Consider the following 20050-nt stretch of genomic DNA (forward strand, 5'->3'; position numbering starts at 1 on the left):
GAATGATTCATCAAGTATTTAGATCGTACACTAAGACGTTTAGAACAGATGCCGGCGCGCTTCGTACAAGTTTGACTCTACACCTGAGTGATCGAGTTTCCTCGTGCACCACCAGTCATTACGTTCGAGTCGTTCTGCTGGGTGTCCTTGAGATTCTCGTATTGAGCGTTCGTTGGTTCTCCAGCTTCGTTCTTCTTGATGATGTCTCGGCCACCTGAGCTGAGGCGCAAATTATCGGCCGTCACCAGGTCCTCTGGTGGAGGCGGCACCCATTTGCTGGACTTCCATGGCTTGATTTCGAGAAGGAACTATGAAGTGGTCAGCCATCTCTTCCAAGTGAAACGCTTCTAACTGAGCTTACCATGGTATCGATCTCCTCAAGCGACTTTCCGCTCGTCTCTGGGAGAAAGAAGAACACTACCAGCACTGCGATGAAATTGCATGCTGCGAAAAGATACCCGTAGGAGAAGCCGATGTCTGCTTCGATGAAAGGTCTGATCATCGTAGTATGTCAGTGAATGCTGCAAATTGGAGAGATTTGTTATTTTGACTTACGTCGCAAATCCAATGAAGAAGTTGAAAGCCCAGTTCGATGCAGCACAGAAAGCAATGCAAGTACTGCGGTATCTGGATGGGTAGATCTCAGATGTGACGGCCCAGGCCTAGACATTGTCAGCACACGGTCTCCAATGAAACCATCAGTGTCGGACTTACCATAGGACCCCACGTGGAAGCGAAGGCAGCAATAAACAAGCAGGCAAAGATGATCATCACCATACCAATGTTGGATCGATTGGTGCCATCGGGACGCTCAAGCTCGAAGTATCCCAGACTTGCGAATACCATGAAGCACATGAACATCCAAGCAGCGCCCAGACCGAGACACTTTCTCCTGCCAAACTTCTCTACCATGTAGAGACCTGGGAATGTAGTGACAACGTTGACTGCACCAAGGATAATTTGTGTGACGAAGGAGTTGTCGAGTCCAACACTGGCAAAGATCGTGGTTCTGTATACTGTTAGCTGTGATCGAATAAGCCAGGGTCATCACAAGAATTACCCATAGTAGAAGAAGAAGTTTGCTCCTGTCATTTGCTGGAGAGCTTGGATCGCTGTGTTGAAGAACAGGTTAGCAGGTCCCCAAACCAATACCAGTGAGACGAGATATTCCCTGGCGGCTTTACTTACTGACTCCAAGCAAAGTTCGATACGCCATGCGAGGGCCGGTGAACACTTCCCAAATAGAGTGATCGCCGCCTTCTTGCTCCAAGCGAAGTTTCTCTCGCATTTCTTCCAATTGCTTCTTCACTACTGTGTGGCGAGTGCTGACTCCGTAGAACTTGGCAATGCTAGCAGCGGCAGATTCGACCTTGCCATGTCTGAATTCATGGCGACTAGTCTCTGGGAAAAAGCTGCGACGGTGATTAGAACAGGAAAGTTCTCAGCTCGGAAATTGCCTCAACTTACAGAATTCCACCACCAAGGACAAGTGCCCAGAAGTACGAAAGTCCAACAGGAATTCTCCAGCTAGCAGAGCCAGAAATGCTCTCAGTGCCGAAGTTGATGAGGTAAGCAATGAGAATGCCGATCGTGATGAACAACTGATAGCAGCACACGATTGCTCCACGAAGGTGTGTAGGCGCAGATTCTCCTTGGTAGGCTGGAACCATGACACTCAGTCCACCAATCGCGAAACCAGAAATGATTCTGCCAAACATCATAATCCACCAGAAAGGATACTGAGCAGCGATTTGGAAGCAGTTGCCGATGATGAAGACGATGCACCAGAGGACAATCGAGTATTTGCGACCCAGTCTGCGGTTGTTCGCAAGAGGTCCGGCAATAAGAGCGCCCACGAGAGTTCCGAGAGATAGCGTCGCGACAAGAAGGCCAGTTCGAATCGGTGTGAGTTCCAGAGTGTCGCGGTTGTCTGCGAATTGGTAGCGAAAGTCCTCCATTTGCAAGAAGCCGGAAATTTGGCCTGGAGGTCATCTGTGTTAGCATGCTGCAAAGCCCGCCGAATTGCTGCGCGACGAACCGGTATCATATCCAAAGCAGATACCACCAATCGAAACAATCACAGTCATGCTGAATGTTCGAAAGGTCAGGAACGGGACCTTGCTGTCATCGTTGAAGTCCGCTGCCGCTGGGATGTCCGGGACAGAGACATTGCGATCCGCTGAAGGAGTCCGCGAGGACTTCGCGTCCTTCTCAGACATATCGAAGACTTCTCTGCGATGAAACCAAAAGTCCTAGAGCAAAATTGAAGCAAACAAACTCTTCAAAACTATGGAGAAGAAGAAGCAGACGATGGCTTTAAGCCTCTCTGCTTGCCCGCGGGCTCTCCACAACAACACTACGGGTCCGAGCCTCCGAACTAGAGCCTCGTGGCACCAATTCCTTCCAGAAGGACGCCAATGACCAGTTCAACGTCATGTTGTTCGTACTAGAGGCCCGAGATTAAGCCCTCGATGGGCACGCGACACGTTCAATCGCGTTCGCCGAGCGCGCAAACGCATCAGAACTTGATCGATTTCTGGTCAAAGGAAGCACGGCCGCTTCAGTTCTGTCGTCATTGTCTTGCTCGGCGTTCGACGTATGTGCTGGGTAGACCAATTATCAGTGGCTCGGCACGTGGGACATCAAGACAAGCATTGTAGTAGGCTTGGTATGACGAGTAGCCGCGGGCTTCTTTGTTTTTGATAGTATCTCGCACTTCTTGTCCGAGAGGGAGCCGGGCTCGTGGCACTGTTGCTCGTTCACGAACTGTTTGGCAGTAGATGCTTCTATATCCTGTACCGAAGCATAGTTTCACGCCGGTTGTGGAGTTATGGAGGAGGAGCTATTGGGGAAGAGGTTTGAAGGTGGAGTTGTGGAATTAGTCTTTTTGCTAGGGAGCTGCGTCGGACCGATTTGGAATGGATCCATTATCCGAGTTTAAGCTTGGCGTTTTCTACGAGCGAAGCGAAGTTCCAACACACCTACCACAAGAGAGATCTGTCATCGGTGCATGTCTCGGTAACTTCGGGCTTAGCTGAGGCACTGCACACGTCAATCAGCTTTGCATAAACCGCAAGGCTGAGCGGAAAGCTCCACTGCACTCTGCTTACAGCATTCGTCTGACAGGCCGTCAAGTCAAAACACGGGTAAGAGCGACTCTGTTGTTGTCTTTATCGGTATACACATTTCCAATTTACGGCAGGACCGGGGAGCACATATCGAAAGACGGCATATCGCATGCTCAATTCTAAGAGAGAGCATTATACAACGTCTGGCTAACCTGGACCACCGCTCCATGCCTCATCCCGGCCGGACTCAATGAAGGCGAGCATGGCGTATACGGCGTTAGGAAGGTCTCAGTGTAATAGCACTCATAGCCACTACCGCCATAATTGTGTTCCCACAGGTAGTATCGTCGCGGGTTGTTGATATCTTGAAAGGACACCGGACCCTCTCTGACCTGGTCCACCGGAACACCAATGCGATTCCATGTTCCAAAAAGGCCGTTGTCGCTACGATCGACGACCACCCTTTTGACGTCGTTCGTATCACTCAGATATCGAATGTATGAATTGGTTCCAATCTGTTGAATTTCCTGGTCGATGACTGTTCGGCTGTCATTTGGGTTCCATCTAGCAGGTGAGGAGAAGGTCTTGAAATCGCTCGTGTGCGAGTAGTAGATGTACGGGCCTATGGCTGGTCCGTTGTGCTTTGAATCGTTTTCTGCGTAGACTTGAGATGCCCAGAAGACTGCATACTGGGACTTTTGCGCGTCCCAGATGGCTGATGGTGCCCAGACCTGGCGAGAACCCAATCAGACTTTACTGCTGGTCTTCGAATTGGATGAGGTGTACTTACATATCCTGCTGTTGATGGCATAAGCTCGACTAATCGCTCCTTAGACCAATTGACACCGTTGGTTGACTCCCACACGTATATGCTCCTCGATCCATTCGCCTGTGCCTGTGTCCAGTCAGTCTTGCCGATATCAAGATCGGTCGCCAAAACACGATATTGCTTGTACATTGTCAGCTTCGATCTCGAGGAATTCGTGCTCAGGTGAAACCAACCTGCGTTTCGGACGTGCTATGGGACTTCAATATGTAGGGATCTCTGGCACCCCCAGTTCCAGTTGTCGGCACAAGCGTTGCTCGGCCATTGTTCAAAGCCTGAAAGGCCGTAGGCTGGTTCGCTGATGCTTTGTAGAAGAAGACGCTAGGTTCGGCACCCCTGAAGATTGCAGCCAGATAGCCTGCATTGGTTGCTGCTCGTGGGAGCGGCGTAGCAATTACCGATGCCGCACTGCTGGCAACGCATATGAGGTTGGTCAAGCGCATGTTGAAAAGTGGCTAGCAGTGTGTTGATATCAGCCCAGCTCAGTAGAGTGCAGCTTAAGCATTGCAACAGAGCATGTGGGCTCCCTCTTATATGTTCCATGTCACCAATGTAAAACACCACTTTCGGAGGCACAAGCTGGGCCATCAACACAGAGTTCGATGTCTCTTTTCGCATGCACGTTCTTAATTGGCGCGAAATTTGTGTCGCAAGAGGTACGATCGGCAAGCTTGCAAGCAGCTTGAGAAGAGTTTCCAAGCTGACGGAAGAACTTCAGGAGTTCGTCGTGAATATGCACGCCATACTGCTTGTCGCCATGCTGCTATTGGCTTATCCCACAATGTTCGTGATGCCTGGTAAGCGGAGGTGTTGTGCCTTCATGCTTGAGCGGCAAGACTTCTTGGCTTTGCCTTGTGTCAGTATCGAGAGGAAAGCATCTGCGAAGATCGTCGACCATAGTGCTGCAGGTCAAGCGTTAGGCACAACAACTCGTCGAGCTCGTGCCTCTGCTTTAGGCCTTTCTGTACGGTCTTTGGTAGGGCGCCACATCTTGGCATTGCTCAAAGTGGAGAACTGGAGTGCCGAGCATCCCACCTGCAGGTGTTAGCCGGCATTTCATAGCATCGAGTTCCAAGTCTCCAATGTCTTCCAAGAACATTCTGATCGTTGGCACAGGCGCTATCGGAGCATTTTATGCGTCTCGGCTATCAACAGTGTCAGGCACGAAGGTATCTGCAATTTGTCGCTCGAACTTTTCGGCGATCCAGAAGAACGGTATCAGAGTGACCAGTCCGATATTCGGCGATACGACTTTTAGACCTACATATGTTTTCGCAAGCCCAGATGAAGCCAGAGAAGTCAAGAGGAAGGAGAGCTTGCTTTGGGACTACTTGATCGTGACGACGAAGGTGTTAGGAGATTCGAGCTTTCTGGCCGAAGGTTTGGTCGACGATGAGTCAAGTCTCGTGGTGTTTCAGAACGGCTTGGGCATCGAGGAGCCTTACAAGAAGAGATTCCCAGCGAACACTATTCTGAGCGCAGTGACGAGGTGAGTTCTTAGCTTCTCAAGTCAGCACGAAGACAATGTTGATGAATGCATTGCAGGACATCCGTGTCGCAACCCGCACAAGGACATGTAGAGCACGCGCATTGGACTCGCACTACAATAGGACCGTATGCGCCAGACTCTTCTGATCAAGGGCTGAGTCAGAGACGAGTCGAAGAATTCGCCTCTCTCTTACGTGATGCCGGCATTCCAGATGTCGACGTGCTCTCGCACACAGGAATGCAATTTGCACGATGGCATAAGACGGCGATCAACGCGAGCATCAACCCAACATCAGTGCTCGCTGGAGGATGCACGACCCAAGCGACCGGCGTGGACTCAGAGCTATGTGCTCATGTAGAAGGTGTGATGCGGGAGATCCTCGAACTTGCCGTGAAGGTATTGGGCGCTCCTCTCCCAGAGTCGTTGCCTACGATCGAAGCAGTACTGCAGGGCGTGCGAGAAGACCAAAGTGGAAGCAGGCCGAGTATGTGGCATGATTGGGCGGCAGGTCGCAAAGTCGAATTAGAAGCTATTTTGGGGAACGTGCTCAGGCGGGCTCGCGATGCGGGTGTCGAGGTTCCGCGTACGCAAACGCTTTATGCTTTGCTCAGGATGGCACAGCAAATGCGCGACACAGGCTCAGCCGCAGTATGAATAAAGCTGAATCACGCAACAGTTGGGTAGTCGACCCAGCAAAGGTTCATTTGGTGTCGGTGTCGGTGTCGGTATATCGGGCCAGCTGTGGCGCGGAGAAAGATGCCTTCGCATTTCGGCCTCCGTGCCGGGAGCGCGTTGCAAAGTTCTCGGAAGCCAAGCGTAGATAGATTTTGGCCAGATTCAGTGACATATACGTACCATGCGGGCTTTGGTGTGTAGCATGGTACGTTCAGACTGCGCTAACGTCAGCAATGACAAGATCCATGTCCTGCCTTCCAAATCTCACCATTCAAGTAATCAGCAGCCATGAGCAGTTCGAGGCAGAGTTCTGGTGGAATGTCCATGTCCGGAACATCCTTCGAGTTCTTGTGCTTCTCGTTGTAGTAGAGGTATTCGCAGACCTTCTCGAGTACTAGGCCGCTGTGGCGAGTCAGCATGATTCGCAGGATGGGGTTCGAAAACGCGTACTTGATATTATCAAATCGGCACACACCCTCCTTGGACTCGCGAAACCCGTCTAGAGTATGTCAATGTCGCGTTAGAGGAAAAGCAGCGCCTTGATCACGTACTTGTGGGATCCAGCATGCGCTTGATGGCGCCGCTGATGTTGGCGGCGGAGCGACGGATCACGAACTTGAAGTCGTCGCTCGATACCAGCGTGATGTACTCGGACAGGTTCTCTGTAGCCATGTCGCGATGCGTGCACCGAGGGTTGTTGTAGATGGACACCAGGAAAGTGAGGTCGTTGGCTAGGCAGGCAGGCGTAGGCGTTCGTTCTTCGAGCCTGAGGCCAAGGCCTTGCCAAGAAACGTTCTTTGGTGAATGACCGGGATGCGCTGTTCCTTTTATGCTTCAGCTCGCGACTTACTTTCACGAACTTCATGTGATGATATAAGTCGTTGTGTGAGTATTGTTCCTGCTCATACTATCAAACGAAATCCACTCAACGAATATCGTCGCCTCACTCACAGACAATGAGGTCGTACAAGATCTACGAATACGGCGCTACGGCGCGGCAGTGGCTGAACCTAATTTTGGAGCGCCCCTTCTTCTGCTACACACGCTCGCAGGTTTTTGTTCCCCAGACACGATTTCCCGCAATGTCATGAAGCTCTCATCAGAGACCTTGCGATGCCAAAGTATGCCGGAATTTTCCAACATGCTCACCCGATCAGGCTTCCGAGGCGATACACTGCGTTACTGGCGATACTGATGTTGTATCTGGTATTCTGTCACTTGGCTCCTGCTGTCCAGCATACATACCAGCCTCTTAACTCGATTCAGCTACCAGTCCGCCTCCAGCCCGGTCCAAAAGTTGAAAATCCGAATATCACCACGAATCTCGTGATAGCCAGCACGAAAGCAGAGGACATCTCTTGGACAAATGCTCTAATTCCACAGATTCCGAATCTCAAGATCTTCCGATATGTCAGCGATGACCCTACTGCAGAGTATCATCCGCCAGCTGCCCAGGGACGTGAAGCTCTCATGTACTTCACCTATCTCTTCGACAAATATGAAGACCTTGCAGACGTCAACATCTTCATCCATGCCGAGGAGCACCCTTGGCATCTCGACAGCGCTCTCTGGCAATCCATGACATTTGCTTTGTCACATCTAGACCTCAACCAAGTTTTGGAGAAACGGTATTTCAACCTCTATACCAGCTTGAAAGGCGGCCGCCCGGAGGGCTACAATACTTCGAAGACGCCACTCCAAACCAATAACTCAGAAGAGCCATACATGGCCGATGCACTTCGCGCCAACTTTGGAAGTGATGCTGTGGTGCCAGAGATACTTCTTGGCCCATGTTGCTCCCAGTTTGCTGTATCTCGGGACGCGATTCTGAGCAGACCTCGCGAGCAGTATGAATACAGCATGAAATGGCTGACAGATACGGACTGGCCGGACCAGCTGACAGGACGCATCTGGGTAATTGAACCACTTCTATGTGAGTTCGCCATACTGATAACTGCGTTTAGGAACATATGTGGCCGTTTCTGTTTCTGCGCGATCAAGCCACAGACCAGAAAACCGAATGGCGAGCATTGTGTCGCATGTATGGCGTATGTTTCAAGAACGCCAGTGATCATCAACAATACCAAGATGTGTGGGCGGAATTGGCCCAGCTACGTGAAGAGATCGGCTTTGGCCGCGAGATTCTGAGACCTTGGAGCGTTCGCAGGACCCGACGACGCTTGAGGGAGCTGACTTACCACTTGAAGGAGAGTATTCTCGAAGCACTGGAGCGAGGACTTGATGAGAAACAGCGTTATGAAGCAGGAATAGACATTAATGCATCATAGATGTCGGCTCAAGGTCGCAATCGCTCCTTCAGGCCGCGGCGCCACACTTTCATACTAGGACTACATGAAGAAACACAGACCTTGAGCTCTTTTCAGAGAAAGCTGTATCTGCGGGCATCGCTCCACGCAACATCTAAGACGCACTTTTTGGCCGCAGCTAGCCTTATTAACGAGGCAGACTCCATTCTGTCAGAGCAAGATGTGCTTTCTTGCGATTAATTTTGGAGAGAATGTCCAAGTCATCGGCCGAAGGTCATCGTCTTCCATTCCGCAATCTGCCCCAGAAATTCATGCTGGGTCAAGCGGATTGGCCGAGAAGAGCTAATAGCTTCAGAGAAAGCAATACCTTTGGCATCTTCTATTGTGTATTCTCTCCGCATTGACGCAAAGCTCTCGGTGCGGAAAGAATGTGCCACAGTCTCAAACACGGTATCCTCGGCGATCGAATTATGCCACGAGGAGCTTGGAGCGGCTACAGTACGTCCTGCGCAAATTACTAGACTCGGAGTCACCTGAATATTCTAAAGGAGGTTCTGCATCACAAAAGAATGCATCAATGCGAGGTTGGGTATGAAAGGGATACGGAGCACCAGAGATTTCGAAATACTGCTTGCATGCAATTTGACATCTCAACTCAGGGCTGACAGTTACTAGTCCTCTTGCCTACATTCACTGGACACAACTTGAGATTCGTAAACAAAGGTGTGTTAAATTTTGGATTGCGAAGGTGATTCTACTGGAGATGAACGATATGCATTTCTACCACTAAGAAGCTGACCGAAATCGCTTAAAAGTTTTCTTGCAGACTTCCTTCAAGCGGTGTCTCTGAGAGCGAGTCTCAATATCAGACTCCGTGGCGGCATATGCCGAATCTCGCCGCACAGGCGAAGCCGGTCGCTGTTGGTCCGCTCCCTCATCAGCATTGACATTTTGCGTTTCATCAACTTCGGCTGGCTCGTCTTTGCGATGTGAATCAGAATCATCCTTGCTTTTGGATGAGTCTGTCTCGGCTGGCCCTTCTTTAGGCTGCGAATTGGAATCGTCTTTGCTCGTGGAGGAGTCTGCCTTGGTGTTAGCCTTACTCCGTGACTGAGAATCTAGGAGTCTCTGTTGGTGACCGGGATCATCTGCTCCTAGCTGCAAGCCCCTTGCAGCCCAGCGCGCTGCAGCCAGCGCCAGCACTGGAGGATATTCGTCCCTGCTCGGCCGCTGTACCTTGTTATCCAGATGCCCGGCAATTCGTTGGAGGGCCCGTTGAATGTGGAACGGATAAGGCTGATCGGCTATGGCAGGCTGAGGTGATACGTTAGCCTCCTCGACTGCATCCTGCGGCACGTTAGTCTCTTCGGCGGGTCGTTTTTGGGGATGTACATGCAGCAGCGCCTGAGTCTGGCTTTCGATTATATCGTAAGCTTCTTGCGCCCTTTCCCGGACTGTGCGCCTCAGTGCCTGAATCTCCTGGACTCGCTCATCGTCCTTGAGCGCCACAGCCAGCTGCTCAGCACGAAAAATCAAGTCATCCAGGCTGCGCATGGTGTAGCTAGTCGAGGGATGACAGACTGCGTTGCGTAGACCTGTCACACCATTCAACTGGACGGAAAATTCGCCCGAGCTGAGCTCACAGTGCCCGAGTTCTTCTTTGCCGAAACGGACTTGGTCATAATGCTCGCCAAAATTCCACAGTGCATGTTCTGGCCACTGCTTACGGTCGAAATGCCAAAATGCCTGCTTTGCCAGACGGTGCGCTGCGTTCAAGGCATCATATTGATCTTGCCAGCTTATGATCATATGCCGAGCAGGTCCATTCCAGAAGTCCTCGAGTGTTGATTGATTCTCGTCCCACGGCGGGAATTTGCGCCTCTGCTCATCAAGAGCTTCTTTACTGACGCACAAGATGCATATCAGATCCTCGGGATTTGGCTCTGGGATTAGCTCTTCCTCGTTGCCAATGGGATAGGGCTTTTCGCAGTCGGCCTTCGCCGCATATTCAAGTCTTGCGCCCTGCTTTGCCTGCTTTTTGTCCTTCCATATTCTGTAACGAGCAGTAATAAACCGTAACACGATCCTGCAGGGCTCTTTCGTGACAGCAACAATCACTGCTTGCGTCCCGTTAGCTCTTGGCCTTAGCAATTCAACTTCCGCATGTAATCTCACGTTCTCGGCGTCGAGCTCCTTCTTCTCTTCTTGCAGCTGTGAGACCCGCTCACGTAGCTGCGAGATTTCAGACTCAGGATTCTCCATCTTATTCTCAGCTTGCTGATGATCGCCTTGGTCTGGCATATTTGCTTGCTGAGTTCTTGAAGTTCGGAGACGTAAGAAAAGCAATATTTATGCAAGGGAGTGCAACGAAAACACAAAAGTATTGTTTCTTTGTCTCTCAAGTCTATGCAAAATTTGTGCACAGTAGCTCTGTTAACCGCCATTGGACAAAGGCGAAGTGTGGAGAAACAAGACAGAAAGAAAGCTGGGAATTCTGGGGAGAGATGTCGCGTGATAGGTAATTTCATGTCAGTCCACTGTGGAAGTAGCTATCATGTGCCTGCCTCCATTATCCTTCGCCCCCAAAATCTCTGTCTAAGCCGCACAGAGCTGCTCTGACAGTACAATCTTGTCTGAGTCTCCAGTCCCGAATGTCAATGTCTCTGTCAACCTGACTTCGATCCCGCCACTCAGGCTCGCCCTGCCCTCGACTATTCATCGCAATGTGATGCGAAACTCGTCTCGGGATAACCCTTCTCCTCGCCTTGACTATTCGCCGTGATGTTCTCACCCGACACTCGTCTCTGGCTCAATCCACCTGCCCTGCCCTCGACTATTCGTCGCAATGTTATGCGACACTCGTCTCGGGAACCTTCTCCTCTTTGCCTTGACTATTCGTCGTGATGATGATTCCATCCGACACTCGTCTCTGGCGTCGACCTTGTCCGTCGCAGCAGTGGCGTGGCTGGCATCAATCGGTCTGAGACTCGGCTCTCACAAGGCGTGCGCAAAGCTCACCAGCGAGGACCAGCATTGTCCTTCCTCCGGCGGCTTTCTGCTTCCTGCCTCAGCGCAGCGACCAGGAGCGGGATGTCTTTCTCCTCTGGTAGCAGGGCGAAGCCGAAATCCCAGGAAGTGCGACACAGTGCCTTGGAGACGTTGTCCATCGTGGGCTCAACGGGGTGAGCGGCCAACTCCAGAAGCTCGGTCCAGGTTTTCTGTGCCTCCGTCTGCAGCTTGTCTCTGAGCCCCTGCATGACATCCACCTCTTCGCTGTTACCAAGCATACGCGGGAGATCCTGTGCCATCGCGAGCAGGTTATCAACATACTCGACCGTGCATGCTTCTGCATCACCTCTGCGACGGTTGCAAGGATGGCAAGCAGCGTTGCGCATCCTGACAGCTGCATCGAGAGCCAGTTTACCTGCTTCCTGGTTCCCACCGAACACTTGATAGAAGTTCGTGCGCGTGAAGAGAGCATCCAGCATCTCTGAGCGGCCCCATCCGACGTGCTTCGGGCCATCCCACTTCTCAAAGCACGTTTCTCTGTCAAGCTTGTCGAACGCCTTGTACACGGTCCGAGAGCAAGATAGCAGGGCTTCGTCGAGAACGTCAGAAAGGACCTCTGCAGCCACGCGAGAGTGAGCCGAGGGCTCCCAGAGTGCCTTCTTATCGTCTGGCACTGTGCGAACGAAAGTCTCCTCACCAATGTCATCCCAAGCAGTGGTTGAAGTGGGCTGTTCACTCTGCCCCCATGTCTCCGTCCAATCTGAGGCGTGGCCAGCCTCCGTGGCATCGTCAGAGCTGACCTCAGCGGAGATCGCGTCGGCATCACCCTCCTCGCTCTGAAAATCGTCCGAGAAGTAACCCGAGTCAGATCCAGATTCGTTGGCTGGAAAGTCGATCTCGCCCCAGAGAGTCGCACCGTCCCATGGCTTTGTCTCCGCACCAGCGCAGTCGGTCGATGCCGAAGCATCTTGATCTTGAGTGGCTTGGACGTCACTCAGGCGACGAGAGTCGCGCTCAGCAGTGAGCTCTCGCACCATCTGCTTTAGGGCCCGGTTTTCCACTTCTCTGAGCTGAGCCAGAAGGTGATGTTCGCATGAGGCGGCACCGCAGTGGCAGATGTCGAGCGTCAATTCTTGGAAGCAGTCCATTGTGAAGAAGTACTGCGTGATTTTCGGTATAATGGTCTTCTGTAGTGATTGGTATAGTCTTGCGTGGTCTGGTTACTCCGTGAGCGTCGATGATATGCAGAGTCGTCTTCTGATACCAGTATGCGAATGGAGTGAACAAGTAGCAGGATCCAGCAGGGGACACTGTAATCTATATAGTTCGAGAGCATCGAGAAGCGGATCGTGGTTCCCGGTTCACCCAAGAAATCACTATTTAAACGCATGAGGCCTCAACCACATCTTCACAAAATGTGAATTGCGTCCTCAAATTGTTCACCTACTCGCTCTCGAGAAGATGATACGGGTAAGCTCTCAATCCCCAAGTGACCTAGAATATGGCAATCCATGGTAAGCAGCAGCCAGTCAGAAATTTTTCGTTCAACCACGATGTGGGCAACGCATCAGGACGAACATTTGATGGCCATCGCAGCAGTGTAGCGAAAGTGTTTAAGCTTTGTAACACGTGACAGAGTCTCTGTTGGCATGCGCTCCAGCGCGTCGTCTGTGATGAATAGGGCATCACGAGTAAAGTCGAACCAGGTCTTGGCAGGTGAACCGCTGGGTGAAGCAAAAGTCAAATCGTACACTTTTGAAATTTCTTCTCGTGCTTCATGACAGACGTGAGCCATGTTTGGCGGTGTGCCGTTCGACTTGAATTCTTTGCCATTCCATGATAAGACGATATTTCGTGGTTCAGGTATACTGAATTGCCAGATGGCGATACGTAGCTCGGCTGGGAGAGAGGAAAATGAGGCCATGGCTGAGGTCCAGAATGGAAAGGTTTTATTCACCTCAGGCTTCAACAAACACTTATAACAATGAGTTTGACTCTGCCTCAAACGACAAATGCATCAGATTCCGGGAATCGTCCTTCACGGATGTTGAGCATGCTTGTCCTCATGGTTTGGCGGTGCAAACTTCTCGTATCAGTCAGACGCGGCGGAAGCCGGCAGTGTCCCCAAATCATTCCGCCTCCTCGCAGTTCTGCCGGAGTCGCGATGACCTGAATTGCGGTTCTTGCTCGGCGAGATCATTCACGATGCGCCGCGAAATGGATGTGGTCGCGAGGCCGAACCTCAGGCTCAAGCCGCAAGCCGCAGCCCGACGGACCATTCCGCCCGCTAGCGCCCGCCGGAATTTTCTCAAGTATATAGGCAGCTTCTCCCTCGCCCTCCTCTTTGTCCTGATCAGCGATGCAAGTCTACCCCCAATCCACCCCTACACTCTGAAGTACCTACTAACAGCTCATGCAGTTTACTTCATAGAATCATTTCTATAGTAAACATCCACAACTGTACTTCTCACAGAAGCTACAGACTCCAACCTGGCTGATGAGTCGAACCGCGGCGCCCAAGAGTGAAGCCAATGTGTCGGCTTCTGTCGATGGCAATGATCTCGCCCTGCTTGAGCGTCTGGCTTCGGCCGGCTCTTGCAGGTGGGTACCGTCGGTCGTCTGACAGGTTACTTTTCATCAAGAGCTTGGTCGAGTGAAGACTGGGTATTGGAGAAGAGTTGCGGCAATTGTTGGCAATTTGGATCGAGGACACAAGATCGGCGAGGACAAAGGCCTGTCGTTGGTGACCAGTCGACCCTTCAGGAGCGCGGAGAACCGTAGCGCGGGAACGATGGATCTTGGGGTGCATCATGCAAAGGAACAACGGAGGATTAGCACATGCGCGACGAAAGTGCAAGTAGTCAGCCTGCCGTGGGCGAATTATATGAACATATTCTGCATCTAATCTATGTGCGCTGCGTCGTACTTCCTGTAAGCTGTTGCTGTCCTCAAAATTTGTGAAGGGCTCGAAGCTCGAGTCGGATTTTATCTCCACCACATTCTCCAGGTTGCCAGAGACGGCGACGGATGCACGGGACTCTTGAGACTATCGCATCAGGTTTCCTGAACGGCAGAGAGTGGAATTGCGCCGAGCAATATGGTTGATCAGAGTCCAAGGCTGATGCGACTTGCATCGGCGGCATCTCTGTTGCCAGTTGGATCTGCATCTCTTGAGCGCACGTATTGAGATGGTCTGGTTTGAACTCCTTGAGTCTTCAACCTGCCTTCTTGCTTCTCCGACTGCCCTCTTTCTTCCCGACTTTTTCTTTATACTCATTCATTTGCTTGACCGCTTCCTCCTCATCTTTCGCGTCCTGTTCTTCTCGCTTGACCTTCGCGCGATATTCCGCCCCTCTCTTTTCTGCCTCTTCCACCATCTGTTCACTGTATTGCCACAACTTCTTCTGCACATCTTCATCCTCCACATCTTTCCTCAGGAATGTCCTCTCCTTGACCTCCTTGAGCAGTATCCCGCCCTCACTTCGCGCGAACTTCTCCTCCATGCTGGCATAGAGGAAGCTCTGTGCACCAGCGTCGGGAGATTTGAGTATCAACAGCCAGAGTGGGTATGTGATCAGGTAGAGGAACAAGCCAAAGAGCGAGCCCCGGGTCATCCATCGTCTCATTCCAGGTGTCCTGCAGAATCCAGGATCTGCCAGAATGACTTTGGCGTTGTTCGGAGCTCCGTCCGGTCGCTTGTATGCAGACAAGTGCTTCTGAAATGCCAGCGCAAAAGTCGTCAGAGCGAGCTTGCTCGTAGCGTATGCATTACCAGGGCTGAATTTGGTAGGCGGTGACGCTGCCTTGTCTGATTTCTTCTTGCCGTCCTTGCTCTTAGATTCACCACCTTGCGTTATATGCAACAAGTCTCCGCCCAGATATGAATTGCACGTCCCAAAGATCACCCTAACATCTCGATCCGGAGGCTGTGCCCTCAATGCCGGACTCAATATGCTCAACAAGTGGAAGTTGCCCAAGTAATTGATCTGCCAATTGACTTCCACGCCCTCATTTGTGCTCTGAATCTTGCTCTTTCCCGGTGTGATCGTGTTGGCGAATAGCATGATCATGTCCAGTCGTCTCGGCGGGGCATTGTCGATCCATTTCGTCGCAAACGTTCGAATGCTATGAAGCGAGGACAAGTCGACTTGTTCGGCAGTGATGAGCTGGTTATCGGTATCTTCCCGCAGGTCCTGAATGAAGTCGACGATGAAGGGGTCGGACAAGGAGTGTTGTGTCAAGAGGACAATTTGCGCTCCTCGTGTCGCTAGTGATCGTACTGTAGCTTCGCCAACACCAGAAGTGCCGCCCTATGTTGCGACTTCCGCTTAGCAAGTTTCGCGTCGGGTGTGAGCAAGCTCATACCGTCACAAGAATGACCTTGCCGTGCATATTCCTCTCGCTCGTGTTCTTCGCGCCTTGAAAGAAGGTTTTGAGCAGCCATAGTAGAAACAGCCACGGAGCTGTCTTGAGCAGCGGCCAGAGGTATGGCACCGAGTCGATGCCATCAAAGAGGGCCTGTGCGGCGATGTAGATGGCCATTGTGACCTATAATGCCCTTCGCGGGCGAGGACGAAGTTGAGAAGCTGTGAACGTGAAAGCGATTGTGGAAGTGGTAAGCTGGACCACTCGGCTGCGAAAACACCCTGCATGAGGTTATCGCCGCTTAAGACCGATACAACGACTGAGCGAGTGCAACAGCCAGTATTAATTGCAGCTTCGTAGAAACCCAGCGTATTGGTACGATTGATCAGCAGAGAGTATAGTCACAAAGATAGAAAGCTGGACGCTTCAATCTTGGAAATATGTACCTTTCCCTAAAAGTACAGTCTTTCATGCTCCCCAGCGCCATGCTTCTCTCATCATCCACAAGGCTCCCAGCCATATGTGCAGACGCATGTGGTCTACTGTGTCCCTGCGGTGCAGCTTTGACCGTCTCCCTCCCAGGTTGGTTCCAGCCTACCTGAGTATGCTCGCCAGAAACTTGCGCCCTCGTCAAAGCAAATGGGTATCCAGAACTCGTTCCAAGTTCATTGACGCGAAGCTTCAGCCTCGCTTCATTACACGAATCTTCGTTGATTCATTCATTCATTGTCCATTGCGCCCGTGTCAGGCACTTTTCAGTCCGGCGCACTGTGTGACTATACAACCGACGGCGCATGAAGAACCGCCAGCTGACCGAAAGCTGCTTGCCGGGGTCGATGTGGTTAGGCGGCTGCGGTGAGCACAACAATGCATGTCATTTTGGTGCGATCCACGTGAAGGGCTCTCATTCGATCAATGGTCTTCGCTGCGCGCCCACCATCGTCACACCAAGAGCCCTAAGACCTGCCGGATCATTTGCCTTGATGATGGAAGCTGCAGGCAGCATAGGGTTCTCAGGCGAGATGTGTGCTGCATCCTTCGCTGCCTGCTCGATCGCTTCCATTTCTTCCTTGCAGCCGGCATGATCGAAGGGACATACAACTATCGGTTGTCGAAGCAAGATATCTCGGGCTGAAGACATTTTTGCCTGGAAAGCAAATCAGCAAAGTCAATGGCGTGAACAACAAGTCAAGCCTTACCTTCACTGTGAGATAGTACTCAATCTTGTACAGCGTTCCAGTGGTCGTGAAACCGCTCACGGCGTACATCGGGAATTCTTTTCGACCTCTTGGCAACACGCCCTCATTATCTCTCAGCTCTCTGGCAGGAAATACGAGGCCTAAATTCGTGAAGTAACCTGCTTCGGGTAGTTTGACGCCTACGCTCTGCTTGTGCTTTGCCAACGTCTTCGTCTTCCGTAACGGCTCGTCTCCTTCCGGGTTGTAAATGATCTCTTCGTCGATGCCCACCGTGATGTCCTGTATCGTGACTCGTTTCGCCTTACTCGTCCAGTCAGGATTTGGTGACAGCTTGATGTACACTGAAACTGGATCCAGCGGCCCGTAACTCCATCGCGGGAGACTGATTCCAAGTGTGACGAGGTGGTCTGAGACCTTCTCGGCGCTTTCTGGTCGGTTGTACATGCCGAATGTGCTCAATGTGTCGTAACGAGATATAGGGACCGGGAAGGGGTACTTCCTTTGCTCTTGATGCCCTTGCTGCACAGTGACCACGATCTCGTAGTACGTCTCAGCTGTTCTCTTGTCCAATTGCAGACTTGCTGGAGGTACACGCCGTGCAATCTCCTCTCCTCCTCGTCCGTATGGTATGAATATCACAAAGGGTAGATCCATGCAAAGTATCGACTCTGACTCTTTCCCTGGCGGACATCTGAACAGGAGCATTTCTTTCCCCACGATATCTGTGATCTCTTTCCGGTTCGAGGAGTTGAGGTTCCGCACGAAGGAGTCCGCATTTGGCTGAATCGATTCGCGCCGCTGTAGCGACACAGTCACTAGCGACACCTGAACTGGAGCGCTGACTCCGACACCAGGTCGAATCTCAACGCGGCCTTCTATACGAGGCTGCAGCAGAATGTCAGCACTTCGTCAACGGCCCCGAAGCGCAAAGCACGTTGACATACCAAAGTCGCAGATATGCCTGGATACCCCACCAAGAAGTTGCTGTTGGGCGGCCCAGAAACCCTCACGAACGCGGCCATTGCTCACGAGAGGCGCGAGGAGAACTGCGTGTTCGTCTTGACCGCATATGGTTCACGCCATGCGGCAACCTGGCCGCCTGTGGTTTGCGAATATCCTCTTCGCTCTGTGCTTCCCTCTCCCCGCCTCTGTGATATGCCTTTGTCGTCGCTGCTCGACCAGTCCAACGGCGAGCCCGTGAAAGTGCCGCGAGATCGCGGGCGTGAGATACAGTGAATTTGCAGATGGAACAACGCGAGCATGCGTCGCTTGAGCTCGTGCGGGTCGCTCCTAGTTTGTAGTCCGGCGCGCGGGTTTGACGTGCATATGCCAGGCAGAGTAGCGATCAGGGAGGCGCAAGGCTGCGTGCGTGTTCAAGGTAGCGGGCGGGTCCTGCAACGCGGTGAAGGGCGACTCCAAGAGTAACGGTGACGATTCTACGCTCGAAGAAATGCCTGGTAATCGCTCTGTTGCACAACAGCAGCAGCGGCGTAGTGGTGTCGGGATCGCTGGTGTCGACCTCACCAAACATGGGCCGCTAGCTGACCCGTTCGCTCGTGCCGCCAGAGCTGATCTACCCTGATCCCTCCCCATTCGCCGACTCGTCTGCTGCTGGCACGACAACACGTCAGGTCGTTGTACTTTTCAGCTGGCTGGCCACCGACTCTCTTCTGTCGCAATCCCCCACATCGATTCTCCGGCTGACTCTACTGTCATCCATTGTTCTGGGCCGATCCAGCTGATGCTCTACGCCTCTGCTTGGCAAGACTGAGCAGGCTACGCCGAGGTGTGAAGAGCTCGCAGTGCAGATTCTTGGTCATAGAGCAAACATGTCGGTCACACTGTTCACGACGCACGGCAATATCAAGGTCGAACTCTTTTGCCAGGCTTGTGAGAAGACGACATACAACTTTTTGGCTCTTTGCGCCAGCGGTGCTTACGATGGATCGCCGTTTCACAGATTGATTAAAGATTTCATGATCCAAGGTGGATCTCCCGCCAAGGGAAGCACCAAGGAATCGACATCGATCTGGGGTGAGAACTTCGAAGACGAAATCAAGCCCAGTCTCCGGCACCACCAAAGAGGAATTCTCTCAATGGCCAACAAAGGACCGGCCACCAACGGCAGCCAATTCTTCATCACTCTCGCCGCAGCTTCACATCTAGACGGCAAGAATACTGTGTTCGGGAGGGTCCTAGAAGGCTGGGACGTACTCGACAAAATGGAAGAAGTGCCGGTGGACAAGAAGAGTAGGCCACAGGAAGCAATCAGGATACAAAGTGTCCAAATACACGCCAATCCTCTAGCAGAACAACAGCGGTGAAGCAGATCCGAGACCGGGAGTTTGCCACAAATATGCACGTTTCTAAGGTGACGGTCACCATGCGTGCGAGAAAGCGGACCTACCTGCCACTGCTACCACCTCGGTGCGGACGTACAATCACGACGATGTACAACAAGAAGCCACATTGGACATGGAGCAGCTATTGAAGCGCAATACGTGTGTGCCGCACGCCGCATTGCCACAGCAGCGTGTCACTTGTCCGCAGCAATGACCGTAGCTCTGCACAAATGGAGGCGTCCGATGCTTGATCGGATTTAAACGTACCTTGCTTGGGCTGCAAGTACACTTTGAGTATTCAACGATTGGAGTCCTCGAAGGAAGTCGGTGAAGTCAAGAAGGTAGGAATAATAGAACGCGCATGTGCAATGCACGAAGTGAAGTCAGAACGCTCTTTCCCTACCACCATTTCTGACACGCGCCTTCCTCCCCAATTTGCCGTTCATTCAACTGTCTGCACATTCAACGTCGTCTTCACTTCACCAACCTTCTCCTCACACCGGAGCTTTTCCTTCCGACTCCACCTAACAACAGCGTTTCTCCTTCGTCTCGAGATTCCCCGCTCTCCGCGCAAAGGCACGTCGCCACGCCATCATGACTGATCTCTGCAAGAATTGCGGTTGCTGTCACCTGGGCGTCGATCCGTCGCCGTGCACGAAGATGCTTGAGACCTGTCACACCTGCAAGCAATGGGGACACACCACGAACTTCTGTCCTTTGGGTGTGCGCGACGCGAATGGCCAGATCGGACCATTGGTAGGAAGCGCATTTGCTCTTCGAAAAGCGATGGGTTCCTGACGTCGAACAGTA

General features: G+C 52.0%; 11 protein-coding genes across 11 annotated transcripts; 4 read left to right on the plus strand and 7 right to left on the minus strand.

The window, feature by feature from the left end:
* Nucleotides 1–77: 77 nt before the first annotated feature.
* On the minus strand, nucleotides 78–2219 carry CKM354_000481200 (uncharacterized protein; the record flags this gene model as incomplete). The annotated part of the gene is made up of 8 exons (XM_044800061.1): nucleotides 78–308; nucleotides 362–494; nucleotides 556–662; nucleotides 715–1009; nucleotides 1061–1112; nucleotides 1189–1412; nucleotides 1468–1981; nucleotides 2039–2219. The coding sequence occupies 8 exons, from the start codon at nucleotides 2217–2219 to the stop codon at nucleotides 78–80; spliced, it is 1737 nt and encodes a 578-aa protein (XP_044655996.1).
* Nucleotides 2220–3247: 1028 nt separating this feature from the next.
* On the minus strand, nucleotides 3248–4337 carry CKM354_000481300 (uncharacterized protein; the record flags this gene model as incomplete). The annotated part of the gene is made up of 3 exons (XM_044800062.1): nucleotides 3248–3799; nucleotides 3859–4017; nucleotides 4071–4337. 3 exons carry the CDS (start codon nucleotides 4335–4337, stop codon nucleotides 3248–3250), a joined length of 978 nt encoding a protein of 325 aa, XP_044655997.1.
* Nucleotides 4338–4976: 639 nt separating this feature from the next.
* On the plus strand, nucleotides 4977–6037 carry CKM354_000481400 (uncharacterized protein; the record flags this gene model as incomplete). The annotated part of the gene is made up of 2 exons (XM_044800063.1): nucleotides 4977–5383; nucleotides 5440–6037. The coding sequence occupies 2 exons, from the start codon at nucleotides 4977–4979 to the stop codon at nucleotides 6035–6037; spliced, it is 1005 nt and encodes a 334-aa protein (XP_044655998.1).
* A 248-nt stretch (nucleotides 6038–6285) lies between these two features.
* Nucleotides 6286–6730, minus strand: CKM354_000481500 (elongin C; the record flags this gene model as incomplete). The annotated part of the gene is made up of 3 exons (XM_044800064.1): nucleotides 6286–6460; nucleotides 6509–6557; nucleotides 6610–6730. The coding sequence occupies 3 exons, from the start codon at nucleotides 6728–6730 to the stop codon at nucleotides 6286–6288; spliced, it is 345 nt and encodes a 114-aa protein (XP_044655999.1).
* A 441-nt stretch (nucleotides 6731–7171) lies between these two features.
* CKM354_000481600 (uncharacterized protein) lies at nucleotides 7172–8346 on the plus strand (the record flags this gene model as incomplete). Its single annotated transcript, XM_044800065.1, has 2 exons — nucleotides 7172–7972; nucleotides 8023–8346. The coding sequence occupies 2 exons, from the start codon at nucleotides 7172–7174 to the stop codon at nucleotides 8344–8346; spliced, it is 1125 nt and encodes a 374-aa protein (XP_044656000.1).
* A 765-nt stretch (nucleotides 8347–9111) lies between these two features.
* Nucleotides 9112–10626, minus strand: CKM354_000481700 (uncharacterized protein; the record flags this gene model as incomplete). Its single annotated transcript, XM_044800066.1, has 1 exon — nucleotides 9112–10626. One exon carries the CDS (start codon nucleotides 10624–10626, stop codon nucleotides 9112–9114), a length of 1515 nt encoding a protein of 504 aa, XP_044656001.1.
* A 713-nt stretch (nucleotides 10627–11339) lies between these two features.
* On the minus strand, nucleotides 11340–12482 carry CKM354_000481800 (uncharacterized protein; the record flags this gene model as incomplete). Its single annotated transcript, XM_044800067.1, has 1 exon — nucleotides 11340–12482. One exon carries the CDS (start codon nucleotides 12480–12482, stop codon nucleotides 11340–11342), a length of 1143 nt encoding a protein of 380 aa, XP_044656002.1.
* Nucleotides 12483–14549: 2067 nt separating this feature from the next.
* CKM354_000481900 (uncharacterized protein) lies at nucleotides 14550–15876 on the minus strand (the record flags this gene model as incomplete). The annotated part of the gene is made up of 2 exons (XM_044800068.1): nucleotides 14550–15644; nucleotides 15700–15876. 2 exons carry the CDS (start codon nucleotides 15874–15876, stop codon nucleotides 14550–14552), a joined length of 1272 nt encoding a protein of 423 aa, XP_044656003.1.
* A 727-nt stretch (nucleotides 15877–16603) lies between these two features.
* CKM354_000482000 (uncharacterized protein) lies at nucleotides 16604–17920 on the minus strand (the record flags this gene model as incomplete). Its single annotated transcript, XM_044800069.1, has 3 exons — nucleotides 16604–16846; nucleotides 16899–17783; nucleotides 17843–17920. 3 exons carry the CDS (start codon nucleotides 17918–17920, stop codon nucleotides 16604–16606), a joined length of 1206 nt encoding a protein of 401 aa, XP_044656004.1.
* Nucleotides 17921–18727: 807 nt separating this feature from the next.
* On the plus strand, nucleotides 18728–19222 carry CKM354_000482100 (uncharacterized protein; the record flags this gene model as incomplete). The annotated part of the gene is made up of 1 exon (XM_044800070.1): nucleotides 18728–19222. The coding sequence occupies one exon, from the start codon at nucleotides 18728–18730 to the stop codon at nucleotides 19220–19222; it is 495 nt and encodes a 164-aa protein (XP_044656005.1).
* A 612-nt stretch (nucleotides 19223–19834) lies between these two features.
* CKM354_000482200 (uncharacterized protein) lies at nucleotides 19835–20038 on the plus strand (the record flags this gene model as incomplete). Its single annotated transcript, XM_044800071.1, has 1 exon — nucleotides 19835–20038. One exon carries the CDS (start codon nucleotides 19835–19837, stop codon nucleotides 20036–20038), a length of 204 nt encoding a protein of 67 aa, XP_044656006.1.
* Nucleotides 20039–20050: the final 12 nt, after the last annotated feature.

Source organism: Cercospora kikuchii, assembly GCF_019650295.1.
Source record: "Cercospora kikuchii DNA, contig_00003, whole genome shotgun sequence".
In the NCBI taxonomy this organism is placed as follows: domain Eukaryota; kingdom Fungi; phylum Ascomycota; class Dothideomycetes; order Mycosphaerellales; family Mycosphaerellaceae; genus Cercospora; species Cercospora kikuchii.